Source organism: Liolophura sinensis, chromosome 8 (assembly GCF_032854445.1).
Source record: "Liolophura sinensis isolate JHLJ2023 chromosome 8, CUHK_Ljap_v2, whole genome shotgun sequence".
Classification (NCBI taxonomy): domain Eukaryota; kingdom Metazoa; phylum Mollusca; class Polyplacophora; order Chitonida; family Chitonidae; genus Liolophura; species Liolophura sinensis.
This window is the reverse complement of record NC_088302.1, coordinates 10,527,605-10,540,901: the sequence shown is the minus strand read 5'-3', so window position 1 is coordinate 10,540,901 and position 13,297 is coordinate 10,527,605. Positions and strand designations below refer to the sequence as shown.

The window sequence follows — 13,297 nt, the reverse complement described above, 5'->3', positions numbered from 1 at the left end:
TAAAACACCAATCAAATAAATAAATAAATAAATAAATTTATGATATATAACTTCCCCTCCAGCTGTACATAACATGGTCTGCCAGCAACCTGCAGATGATCGTGGGTTTACGCCCACTATAAAAATGGGTGTCATCGTACAAGTGAAATATTCTTGAGTATAGTGTAAACTGCAATTGCAAAAACAATTATAACTCCAATGAATAAGACAACCAAAGCCAAATATTTCATTTCCTTGAAGAGACATTTATTACCCTGAAAATACATGTGTACTTCTTGTATTTAAGTATGCACATTAATGCCCTTCACCCAGGACAACTTAGTTTACATGTAGAGCTACATGTGTGTCCTGAAGAATTTGCTCATCTTTTCCACTATCCTAATACTAAATGAATGATTAGAGACAGTACTCATTGACAGTATTTCAGTCATATTATAGCAACACGTCTTCATGGACTCCCACTGGCTAAATTTAACAGCATATTAACTGTAAAATAATTGTTTTATTGACTGCCTCAAAATCTATTGTCATGAGCAATATGACAATATACACAATGTAATGTATACAAGGTTTGTCATGCTTAATTACCTTGTCAGAGTTTATCCCATTATAAATACATTCTTTTATACTTCTTCACTGTTGGGTGTGCAAGTTGAGGACCAATAACTATGGTGTAAAATTTTGGCAAAATCCCTGGTTGCTTAGGCCAGTCTGACTTAGGATTTAACTTCGTCAACCATGCTCCAATGGCTGCATAACCCAGCTGAAACACTGCAGAAGCTATAGTCTTATTTGGCATCCTAGGTAATGTGACCCCCTAAAGGCCACACTCTGAATGTTAACTGGTGACAAGTTACAATTTCTAGATGATGAAATTTTATTTCATCTCGTGTTTGTCTAACACACGACATCTTGTTGTTTTCCCCATAATAGCTTATTCCCGACATGTTCATTACAGACAGAAATGTCTTTCTGTTGAGGGTGGGTGAATCTGTGTCGGTTATATGTGTGAATAAGATACAGTTTGGAAATAAAAGTGGAGAAAACTTTCTCACATGTAACTTCACTCACAACGAAGACATCCTCAGATAAGTGAAATATTCGCAAAGATGACCTTAACCACCATTCCATTTATACAAACAAATGAGACAGCTAATATGCATGTAAATAATTAAAAACAAAAGGCAAACAAGTTATCAACAAGTTTAGACAAATAACGTAGACTTCTATGAAGCATTTTATCACTGATGACTTCACATAAGACAGAAATAACAGATAATGGATCAGACATTTTTCTTCAGATCACTACTAATTCCAGCACACCTGCCCAACCTGAACTTTTTTCAAGTCTTGCAACAATTCATATAACAGCAGGATAAAGTTCATAAATGGAGCATTGCAAGAGAAAGGCAGATGTGCGCAGCTGCGTAGTTTATGGCCTGAGGTACTGTGATACACAATTAATGACAATGTTCTCTTTTAGAGTTAAGTTCCCTTCACAAGCTGTGTCTTGATTGGTCACACACCATTTGTACCTCCATTCTGTTTTACTGGAGATTCACTGGCACCCTGATCACTGTGTGATGATCCCTTCAAAATGTCAGCTGTGAACAAAATTGGAAAAGGTTATATAACATGTAAAGAGAATACTGGACAACAAAGGCTTCACTTATATTTTCACATCTCATGCTTATGAAAATTTGGGAAATTACTCAAATGCACTAAAACAAATACTTCATTTATACATTTCATCTCTTGACTACTTTACAAATATGCAGAATTTACCAAAATGCTGTTTAATCTGACCAAATGTGCCCTACATTCTTGTCCATGGTTTTACTTTAGAGTTGATCTTTAACTGAAATAGATATTCGGTTTTCAAAGCTATGAAATATAAGTTCTTTGAAATATTTTATTGGGGCTTTATATCATACTCAAGAATTCTTCTTTGAGAAAAGCAAAACTCACATCACCAGGTATCTGACTAACCTACTGAAATACAGCAACACCAACTAAGCCCTCCCTGACCCTTTTTGTCATACTGCCATGGCTTTCCCTGCTTTACCATATTATTTATGACACAGATTAAACCATCTCTTATTTTGACATTAGTAGGCTAGTAATTCCACTTGCCTGTTTTGACCAAGTAAGTATCTGAGAAGATATCTGTGCACTGATTGGTCTCTGGGTCTATATTGGCTGAGCCACCAAATACCACAAGCTGGTTGCCAGCAACAACAGCTGAATGCAAGCCCCGCCCCAATGGGATGTCACCCTGTACAGCTGGCTGAAGCCATTCTTTCTTTTCTGTGAACACAAGGAAACAAATCTGATGTTACACAATATAAACTCACTCTAAGCAGGGAGACAACTGCGTCAAATGTAGGCGTCTGATGTTACACAATGCATCACTTATCAACTCACTCTGAGCAGGGGGACAACTGTGTCCAATGTAAGCGTCTGATGTTATGCAATACATCACTTATCATCCCACTCTGAGCAGGGAGACAACTGCGTCAAATGTAGGCGTCGGATGTTACGCAATACATCACTTATCAACTCACTCTGAGCAGGGGGACAACTGTGTCCAATGTAAGCGTCTGATGTTATGCAATACATCACTAATCATCCCACTCTGAGCAGGGAGACAACTGCGTCACATGTAGGCGTCGGATGTTACGCAATACATCACTTATCAACTCACTCTGAGCAGGGAGACAACTGCATCAAATGTAGGCGTCGGATGTTACACAATACATCACTTATAAACCCACTCTGAGCAGGGAGACAACTGCATCAAATGTAAGCGTCTGATGTTACACAATGCATCACTTATCAACTCACTCTGAGCAGGGAGACAACTGTGTCCAATGTAAACATCTGATGTTATGCAATACATCACTTATCATCCCACTCTGAGCAGGGAGACAACTGCGTCAAATGTAGGCGTCGGATGTTACGCAATACATCACTTATCAACTCACTCTGAGCAGGGAGACAACTGCATCAAATGTAGGCGTCTGATGTTACACAATACATCACTTATAAACCCACTCTGAGCAGGGAGACAACTGCGTCAAATGTAAGCGTCTGATGTTACACAATGCATCACTTATCAACTCACTCTGAGCAGGGAGACAACTGTGTCCAATGTAAGCGTCTGATGTTACACAATACATCACTTATAAACCCACTCTGAGCAGGGAGACAACTGCGTCAAATGTAGATGTCTGATGTTACACAATACATCACTTATAAACCCACTCTGAGCAGGGAGACAACTGCGTCAAATTTAGGCTCCTTTTAACTGTTGAAATCCAATTCAACTGCTACCGTACGTTCTCAATAATTTCCGATGCATTTTTACAAAATGTAAACCATGATGCCTTGCAGGGGCTGTTGTCTTAAGTCATACACTCTCTGTGGGGGAGTAAGGGATTATCAGTAGTCAATCAGTGACTAGTTCACGTCTCCATTTCACCTCAGTGAGCCTCACCAACTTGGAAAGACAGGAAGAGACACTCTGCGGGGTTTTGAAAAGATTTAACTTTTTGTGTGATTGGACGGCTATTCTTAAATCATGCCAATGCTGTTTAAAACTCTGCACACATTGGTAGACCCATATAAACGGCAAAATTGCAGAAAAACAGACGTTTCAGGAAATTTTGCTTGTAACACGTGGGCACATCGCATTTGTGACGTATTGATTAGCTGTGTTCAACTGAATGTCGGCCAATAAAGTCTCTCGTTGGATATACGACATGTTGTCAAAACACGTGGTTCTCTGTGTAAACTGGCGGGCAGTAAAAGAATACACGGGAGCATGCTAGAACTATCGGTCTTGATATGTGGTGTGACGTACATTTTGTATGTAGGCCTACACCAGAAACGGACACACGTTTCCTGGCATACCAGTCTTGAACAGTTGTGGAGGTACTGTACCAGCCAGTGTCGGAGTGCACTCGGTGTTGAACACAGTATTGTGTAATGTGTGTTTGTCCAAATTTGAAAAAATCTTGGCTTAAAATCTAATTAAGAATACCAATGTTAATGGTTCATGCCCATTCTTGGGACTCTTGATGTGGCCAGAGGCATCTGGTGCTGGCTCCTGCTGATCAAGCCCTGTTTAAAAGCTTTTATTGCCACATTAAAAACAAAACCTGGTTCAAAAGTGTTTTCACAGGAGGTACTTGTTCATTCATAAGCCATTTATGTATCTGTAAGCCTGCCGATGATTTGGGAAAGCTCCTTAAAAATATATCATCAATGGGATATATACAAGCTGTGAATTTCTGTAATATTTTAATCATGCTTTTTGTTGAGAGTTTATCTGATAGTAATTTCTAAAACCAGTACCTGTAGAGTGTGTTGTCCATGAGGTCTTGATTTTTGTAATCCACATACATATTGCATATTTTGTCTCACTATAAACATCCAGCTAAGGAATTTGTCAAGATATTTCAGTTAAATTTCAGTTAATTGAAGTCCAAAAGAACTGAGTTAGGTTTCCGAGAAATGGGTGATGAGTTATCTGGCTATATATTTACCAAGGCCATGTCATACCCTGCACCATTCTTAACTTTTGAGCATACCTTTAGAGTAATTTATACATCAATACACATGAGAATTTGGACAATTCTTCTCCTTAATCTAGACATTTTTTTTGGGCACTGAACAAATATGTTTATGTATGTGTGTTTAGGTATGTACGGTTTTGTCTTCGATTCTTGTACACATGCTTTTTCGTTATGGGTGACTTATCAACATATGCAAGGCAGCATTATTATTTATTATTATTATCAAACGGCAATCATCCAGGCCCCATTCTTGTATAGGCCCCATTCTTGTATAGGCCCCATACACAAGTGGTGAGGAAGACAAGCGGTTGGTAGATTCCAGACAATCATGCGAATACAAAGCCTAATGTATGCTGGCTTCCTCTCCGGCCATACATAGGAAGGTCTGCCAGCAACCTGCGGATGGTTGTGGGTTTCCCTAGGGGTCTGCCTGATTTCCTCTCACCATAATGCTGGTCGCCGTCGTATAAGTGAAATATTCTTGAGTACGCCGTAAAACACCAATTAAATAAAGCCAAATGCAGTGGGTTGGGGAATGCTTCCCTGTAAATTTTGGCGATATTAAATATTGGATAGCATAGTTTGTAGAACACAACCTGGGAAACGGCATGGTAAGTGTTTTAAAAAGGGAAACAGCAAAGACATATTTTCACTAAAATGATGTTCCGGTAGCAATATTTTTATCTTATCTTTTTTTCTTTCGAACAAGCGCATAGGTTGTCAGGCAAGGCTGGCTTTATAGGCCAGGGTAGTCTTATACTCCAGGCGGACCAGCGGGCACCCGCGGTGAGCGCTTTGCAGGAGACTTCTCTGATCTACCTGCTAACTTTCAATATGTCTCAATTAGCAAGTGTCTGTAATTATTGAGAAGGTACGGTATGGTTCAGTCGACACTAATTTTACTTAATTTTTTACAGGAAGAATATATCTTTTTTCACTGCCATTGGAGGGTATAAAAATAAAAACTAACAATGACATGATGCCACTAGCCCAGGAAACAGCCCGGAATTTGTACACAAGCAAGTTGTGATCATCAGTGCTAACCTGTTTTTGTTTTGGAACACCCGTAATTCTATCAAAACCCTGGCCTTGGGCAGGGATTTTGTTCCTTGCTCCTCTTGTTTTGGGACCTTGGTAACACTAAGTAGAGGATGACTTTCACTCAGTACATTACACTGAAGAACAATTGTCTTCCTCCAATATAGTGTTCACATCTGTATATCACACATGGGTAAGTTCATCATTTATTTGCCAAAGGTTGGTAGTTTACCCCTGAGCACTCTGGTTTCCTCCACACATAAAACTGAAGTGTAGCACAAGCAAAAAAAAAACTTTGTACAAGCAAATAGCTCTTAATAAAATCACAGACAAAAGCAGTTACCTGTGTCTAGTATATGGATGTCTGCATAATGCTGATTCGTCAGCCCACGTCCACCAAGGATGACCACTCGATTCCCCACAACTGTTGCAGAATGAAATGAGCGAGGCTCTGGTTGTCTTCCTCTGAATTTACTCTCTGTATCCCATTTCCGAGAGTCTAGGGAAGTGGAAAGGCATTTGTGTAGGGCCATAGATAACTGTTTTTGTAGGACCACAGATAATCGTTTGTGTAGGACCATAGATAACTGTTTTTGTAGGACCACAGATAATCGTTTGTGTAGGACCATAGATAACAGTTTGTGCAGGACCACAGATTACTTTGTGTACAACCACAGATAACTGTTTAGAGTCACAGTATGATAAAAAAACAAAAGAAATTTGAAATAGCTGCTACATTCCTTGTATAAGATTTCATGTCCTGAAACCATTGAATAAATGATTATGGCTGAACACCACGTCAACAATATTTCGGCCATACTGTGGCGAGACCAACACTGAGAGACAGAACATGAAAAATTGCACTGATGTTAATTGCAAATTATTTGAGATCCCTTGTCTAGAATTATGGTAAATGCTCTGTTGTCAGCACATTTAAAGTACAATCACATTAAAGCAAAATCAGATTTCAGGGAAACGATTGTTACTGGCAGAGTGTTGGTACCGTGATGACAAAGCCACGAAACCGAAAGTATGTCTCCCATAGTTGACAAAATAGAAAGAAAGCTGACAGTTTTAGGGCTTACCCAAGCATGACATTTAAATGTTTTTCAGCAAGATTTCAGGACCGATTGGGACGGAGATGACCTAGTTACGCTGATATAATGCAAATCCTGTTCAACCTACTAGGCTGAGATTAGAAACGAGGCCTTTCAGCGAGGAATAAGTGGCCCTCCAGTGACAGCGATGGTTGGTTTTGAACATAGTTTTCACCGTCTTTTAGCAGATACTTCATATTTATTTTGGGCTTTTCTTTCACTTGAAGCTTGTCTTGTGAAACAAGGACCTGTACTGTTTTAATCCCAGCTACAGGTATATGATAACCACATTACTTACCTGTGTTAAAGATGTGTAAATCATTCTGCCTGGCCTCTGCATCCTTTCCACCGAAGATAATCAGATTCTTCTCTACTCCACTCATGCTGTGGGCTGCCCTTGGGGTGGGAACACCCAGATTCATCTGCATGGGCTGGGACCAGGAGTTAGCCACTGGGATACAAGACACAAAACCATTCAGTATACTGTAATTCTCCAACCTTTTCACATGTCTGAAAGATGTTTATTCAAATGTTTCAAGTGCATTATTCAGTGCAGACTGATAAAGTTACACTTTGTGAAGACCTTACATTGAATAATTCAACCAATGTCGTTTCATTTCCACATACAAAAAGATACATGAATTGAACTGAAAGTTGCTCTTTTACACCCAAAACTGTTGAAGAACTGAGGGTAATGCAATATTTACGAACCACTGCTACAACAATTTACAACAAGGAATCAAATGATCCACAGGTCACTGAAAACATGGGCTTTTTTTCACACACATGGTGTGTGTTTTCAAAACACACACCATCACAAAAACATTTAGCTTTTCATCCAATGCAACTGAAACTCAACTACTGAGCTGTTTCGATCTGGTGTGAGTACTAGCTTGCTGAAGTATTTTCCCTGGCCTTCACAACACTTTCTCAACACAATGGCTGCAATATTGCTGAGGCTGCATGTCATAATAGCCATGATCATTCATTCGTAACATTTTGAGGGCATTATGAGAAATTTCACAGCCAAAGATACAAAGTAGCCGGGCACAGTTTCACACATACATGGAATTTATTTTCATCATGTTATTTTGTTTGTGAACAGTTTATTTCTTAATTCAAGGCTGTTCACGAGAAATGTCATGAAACAACCTGATCATGGAATGTTGGTTAAAAAAAAAGATAAACTTTGAGGGGTTACGGACAAACCTCAATGCACATGTAACGTTGCAGCTGAACTTGTCAATCTGGATATGGAACATGTGACATCACTGGATATCATGTGGTCACGGGACTGTTCAGGGTGACATGTACAAAATTCTCTTGCCACGGAGTGATTGATATTGTGGATGTGTCGTAACACTATGACTAATCCTCAAACAAACCTGTATCATAGACAAAGAGGTCATTAAACCAGCCAAACACAGCCCCTTCTTGACCAGCCATTTCTCCTTCCTCTTCTTCCTCAGTATCTCCTGTTAACTGTCAACATGAGAAGGATTTATTATCATCATGTACAAATGTTGCAGCTGTCTCGCTTGGCACTCAGCACTAAGAGGTTACAGCAAGGAAACATAACTGCTTGGCGTCCTACCTTACTCCACCTTTCACTTACGAGATAAGATTTGTGGGTGGATGAAGTCTAGGAGCAACATTCTAAAAATGCTGACAGTTTGGTACAAAGTTATAACATCCAAATTCTTCAACCTTTTTCCATAAAAAGCAGTAACTTTCAGAGCAATTTATGCTCATTTTTAATCCGATTTTGCAGACAAAACTACACTGATTGGATTGGCCAGTTTCAGGGCTTCACAAAAAGCATAATTTCATCAGTCTGCACAGAATAATGCCTATAGAATACGCTTGAATAACAACCATACAAACATGCAAAGAGGTTGAAGAATTAGAGTATATGAGGACCTAATTTAATGCAAAGTACATATTTTACATACAAAACATCAAACAAGAATGTACACTTATGGCAACAAGTGTACAAGATTTCATCATTCTGTTTTATAAGTTTGCTCAGGTGAATTCAATTGCTGCAAGAACATAAACACACAGTTTACTTACATCTTCTTCCTCCAGAGTTGGGCCGAATCCACCAAAATAATAAATCTTTGTTCCTATGGCAACTGCTCCTAGCTTGTCTCTGGCTGATGGATGAGAACCCTTAGCTTCAACCTGAGACCACTCACAGTTTGCTGTGGAATAAAATAATCAGAAAGTTGAGCAATGGAACTGTATTTTCTAAGCTTATGACTGTCTTTTATCCAAAGTTTGGTGTGTCAAAATGCACTTACAGAAGCACATTAAGGCCTTAAAATGATATTGAAGTCAAGCATTAAGTTTTTCAGAAAAGAAATTAATCGAACTTCACAAAAAATTTTGCCATACAATGTGGAGGAAATCAATCACAATGTGTCCCGTGAAAAATGCTGATCTTCAGATAATACAGCAAATTCTCTTTGAGTACTTTGAAGCCCATGAATGCTTAAGATAGCCCTAGGCCAACGAGTTCATGAGAAAACGTTAATTAATGGGATCAACTGATTTAATTCTACTGATGTTTAACGCCATTCTAAGAGTTTCTGTTGTATGAAGGCAGTCAGTTTAATGAGATTAATGCCATTCTCAGAATTTTCTGTTGTACGAAGGCAATCAGTTTTATGAGACATACAGATATCCACACTGTACTAGTGGAAGACAAGTGATCTTCAACAAACGTTTGATGGAGCAAATGTTCACACTAGCATTGTTAACTGCTTACTATTACAAAGTCACCGCACACCGCGAGAGATGGGGACTGCATAATTTCAATGAGGTCAGGAAAACTGAAAACATTATTCTGCTTAGACTGACAAAATTATACTTTTTTTGGAGTTCTGGAATAGGTCAATGCAACCAATTTAGTTTAGTCTGAAAGCAAATTAAAAAAGGGCATAAATCTCACTAAAAGTTGCTCTTTCATATGCGAAAAGGTTTAAGGAATTTGGGTAAACCTGCACCTTGTGTGTCCTGGCAGCTGAAAGACAAGCAACTTTGACGTTGCCATTACCCGTTCCTGTTTATCTAATAAGGAGACGCATCAATACACTATTACCCAATAACTGATCAGAACACACTTTACCTGTGTTGAAGACATAGAGACTGTCAAGCCAGCCGACTTCATGACTCAACCCCCCAAACAAGTACAGCTTGTCCCCCACTGCGGTAAGGGCTGAGGCTGAACATGGGATTGGAATGTCACCTTTCACATCCACCTTAGACCAGGTTTCAGATCCTACAAACACAACCATAACAAAACTTGTCTCCAAAGCACAAATAAAACTGTATGGTGGTAAGCAATGTTCAGATAATTAATTAAACAAACAAACAAACAAATAAACAAAACAATGAAACATGTTCATCTGTCAAAAACAATTTCATCAAAAATGTATCTTTCCATGAATGAACAATTTAATTCATCATAAAGTTTTTTTTCAGCGTGTGTCTTTCAATAAGGGTCTGATATTGTTACATATGCAAAGTCTAACTGGAATGAATAGATTCGCTTAAAGATATAAAAAATCTAACTATTCATCAAAAGGTCATCAACAAACTGGGACATTCTGAAGACCAGTGCTCACATTTCTGAAAACAAAACTTTCTGAAACAGCATACACAATGAAAATAAATTTAAAGGCACTCCCACATTCCTGTAGAAATATGTCACAGCAAGTGTGCTCACCCACATCAAATACAAGAAGGTCATTAACCTCTGCGATCTGACCCGGCTCCCCCTGTATTACTCCTCCCAACACATACACCTTATTCCCCAGGGCACACGAGGAGTGTCCGTCACGCGCAGAGAATGGGAACACTGACTTGGACTTGGTCCACGTGACAGAGATGTCATTTGGGAGAGGTTGTCCGTACTTCTGTGATTCCTGGCTGACGTCATTACCCATGCTGTAGGCCTGATTCTGGTAACAGTAAAATGGAGGTGGCTGGAAATCTCTTTGTTCAGCTGTTAAAAAAAGTAGCTGACAAAAGTAGATAACAGATCTATATTTACATACAGATAAATATTTATTTATTTATTTCATTGGTGTTTTATGCCAGACTCAAGAATATTCACTTATTCGACAGAGGCCAGCATTATGGGGGAGGGAACCAACCCACAGATAAATAACCTTCACATACTCCTTATCAACAACATAAAGTAATCCAGCCCTGTGATGCAGTGCTCTTCAATTACTGAATAATGTGAACAAAACTTTCCTCTACTGTCGCTTGAATGACACTTTTGGGAGTAAACCTGGATGGAAATCTGACTCAGTGCACAGTACTACTTATACATTTACCTTTACATGAACCCTAATAACAAATGTGAAGAATGTGAATGTATGTGATGAAATAAAGTTATTTAGGAAATAACTCACAGGCAAGGCATCAACAAAGTCATTTTCCCTAGGAATGGAACACCCTACTGCTTTCTCTCAAATCTATTGACTCACTTTCTCTGTTAAAGTCCAAAATAAAAGATTACTTGATGAAAAAATTCTGAGTGATCTTCAAACATATAAATGTCTCGTAGCCATGCACCACAGCATTTCTTTTGGCACGTAACAGTGTTTTGTGTTTTTCTTAAATAAGTAAAATGTTTAATCTGTTATTATTAACTTATTTCACCTACAACCAGTGCCATCTTACATACTTGTACTTCCTCTGGATGGATCAAGCCCTTAGTGACTTCATTCCCACCATTCATGTTATTGTGCTCTGTGTGTGAGTTTTTTGAGATACAGTCCCTAACATTTACCATAATACTGATTCCAATGCAGAACAGGCCAAGTTAAGAATTGTGTAATTTATGGTAATTAATATGCATAAAAGAAATGTGAAGGTGATGAAAGAAATGTGAAGGTATTCTACATGTGGTCAAAACCTGAGCTCAATATATGATCATGATGAATGTATTTTGTAAGATATGACCCTCAACATTTACTTAACATTGCTATTTCTGTTTATTCAGGGATGAGACAGTCACTGGGATGATGAAGAAGAAACAATACATCACACTCATAATTTTGTCATTTTCAGCATTTCTGACTTTAATTCTGAGAATTTTCTGATGCATTCTTTGTATAAATAAAGAGGAATTCCTCCAGAGGACAAATCTCATGCCAGTTAGTGGATGCCAACACTCAGACTGTCCGGGTAAGACATTACCTGTGGATGTATTTTGTAAAAGTTTGTTAAAAATTAAAACATTTTACACATTTTCTATGGAGCTTGTTGATTTCAATGAAGCTGGCATATGGAATATTGTGAAACTGAGTGGAATTCACCATAGGTTGCCGCATTGTCTATAGCAGTTGTGGAATGTACCTGAAATCAACCAACACAAAGTTACAGCGAGAAATTGGTTCTAATGTGTCAGATCAAGCCACATTTACCGCATCTTCACACACGCATTAAAACTTCCCTAGCGTAAATCTATATCTACCGAGTGATTGACGTAAATGCGGAGAAAAAAAAATAAGGTCTTTCCAAGGAGATAATACCAATGGCAATCTTTATAGTAACACTATGCAAGTCTAGTCGTCCATTTGCCTGGTTCACTCCCCTTGACATCAGATAGTGCTAATCACTTCAGTCTTTTTTGTTCTTGACAACTGATCAAAATGGTAACAGACGGTTTATGACCAAAGTTTGTGTAATGTCTGAAAATGCATTTATTTTGTGAATTTGTGAGGCTGTCATGGATCGTCTTTGGTACTATGAAACTCACTACAGGTTAGTTGATTATAGGGACCACTGGGTTGACATGGATTTCTGGAAGTTTTAATGTGCATGTGAAGATGCGGTAAATGTGGCCTACCGTCGATCCAACACATTAGAAACAGTTTCTCTCAACGTGCTAATCGATTTCACAGTTACATGCAGCAACTATGGCTATAGAATTCTGCTAGCTCAGTATAAAGAAATGAGCTGAAACAGTCACCTAGAACTACATTTAATCCTGTACAGTACCATTCAGGATGCATGCAGTTATTGTTAAGACAATCGTACATATCACCCAGCCACTCTTTATCAGATGACTCATTCATTATTGTATTGCACTAGACAGTAGACTACATGGCCAACTAAGTAAAGGGTGACACCATCATCTCCCTGTAATTTACAGTGTAAACTACCATCCATACTTTGGTGAGAAATTCGCGACGGTATGTAACGACAAGACCACTACATCTTACCAGCGTTATTCCTCAGTCAGGCAAGGAAATAACCTACTAACTTTCTCACTTTAACAGTGGCAGGCAATTTCGGCTAAAATTCAGCGGGAGAAACATAATCAACCTTTCCTTCACGGCGCCAAATTTTCTTATCACGTGGTTATTTGTAGCGCGAACAGCTGTTGCAGCGCGAGGTGACAACAAAGTTACAAATCTCTTAAAAATACGAATAAAGAAGCAGCATGAAAATCAATGATCCAGAGATATACATTTTGTTTTACACTTTTTCTCAATAAAACGGAGTAATTGTCGAGTTTGTATTTGTTTGTGATGTTTAATATGGTTTTCTTCTTCCCTTCTTTCA

The 13,297-nt window shown here is 38.6% G+C and overlaps 1 protein-coding gene across 3 annotated transcripts; it reads right to left on the bottom strand.

The window, feature by feature from the left end:
- Nucleotides 1-980: 980 nt before the first annotated feature.
- Nucleotides 981-13,082, bottom strand: LOC135473047 (host cell factor 2-like). 3 transcript variants are annotated; one of them, XM_064752830.1, is made up of 9 exons: nucleotides 12,955-13,082; nucleotides 10,443-10,677; nucleotides 9,843-9,995; nucleotides 8,786-8,916; nucleotides 8,098-8,194; nucleotides 7,011-7,163; nucleotides 5,959-6,114; nucleotides 2,134-2,307; nucleotides 981-1,604 (listed from the first exon to the last, which is right to left on the bottom strand). In XM_064752830.1, exons 2-9 carry the CDS (start codon nucleotides 10,660-10,662, stop codon nucleotides 1,519-1,521), a joined length of 1,170 nt encoding a protein of 389 aa, XP_064608900.1. In that variant the 5' UTR covers nucleotides 10,663-10,677; nucleotides 12,955-13,082; the 3' UTR covers nucleotides 981-1,518. The 3 variants fall into 3 exon arrangements, with proteins under 3 accessions (XP_064608900.1, XP_064608901.1, XP_064608902.1); XM_064752831.1 differs by having other exon boundaries at nucleotides 10,443-10,721; nucleotides 12,955-13,067; XM_064752832.1 differs by having other exon boundaries at nucleotides 10,443-10,737; nucleotides 12,955-13,062.
- Between the last annotated feature and the right edge of the window lie 215 nt (nucleotides 13,083-13,297).

What these genes read in the sequence shown, in the direction of transcription:
- LOC135473047 (XM_064752830.1), bottom strand. Translation starts at nt 10,662, where the DNA reads ATGGGTAATGACGTCAGCCAGGAATCACAGAAGTACGGACAACCTCTC. An exon ending in TCTCTATGTCTTCAACACAG is followed by an intron (nt 8,917 to 9,842) that starts GTAAAGTGTGTT and finishes TTTATTCCACAG; the next exon opens with CAAACTGTGAGTGGTCTCAG. An exon ending in TTTACACATCTTTAACACAG is followed by an intron (nt 6,115 to 7,010) that starts GTAAGTAATGTG and finishes CCACTTCCCTAG; the next exon opens with ACTCTCGGAAATGGGATACA.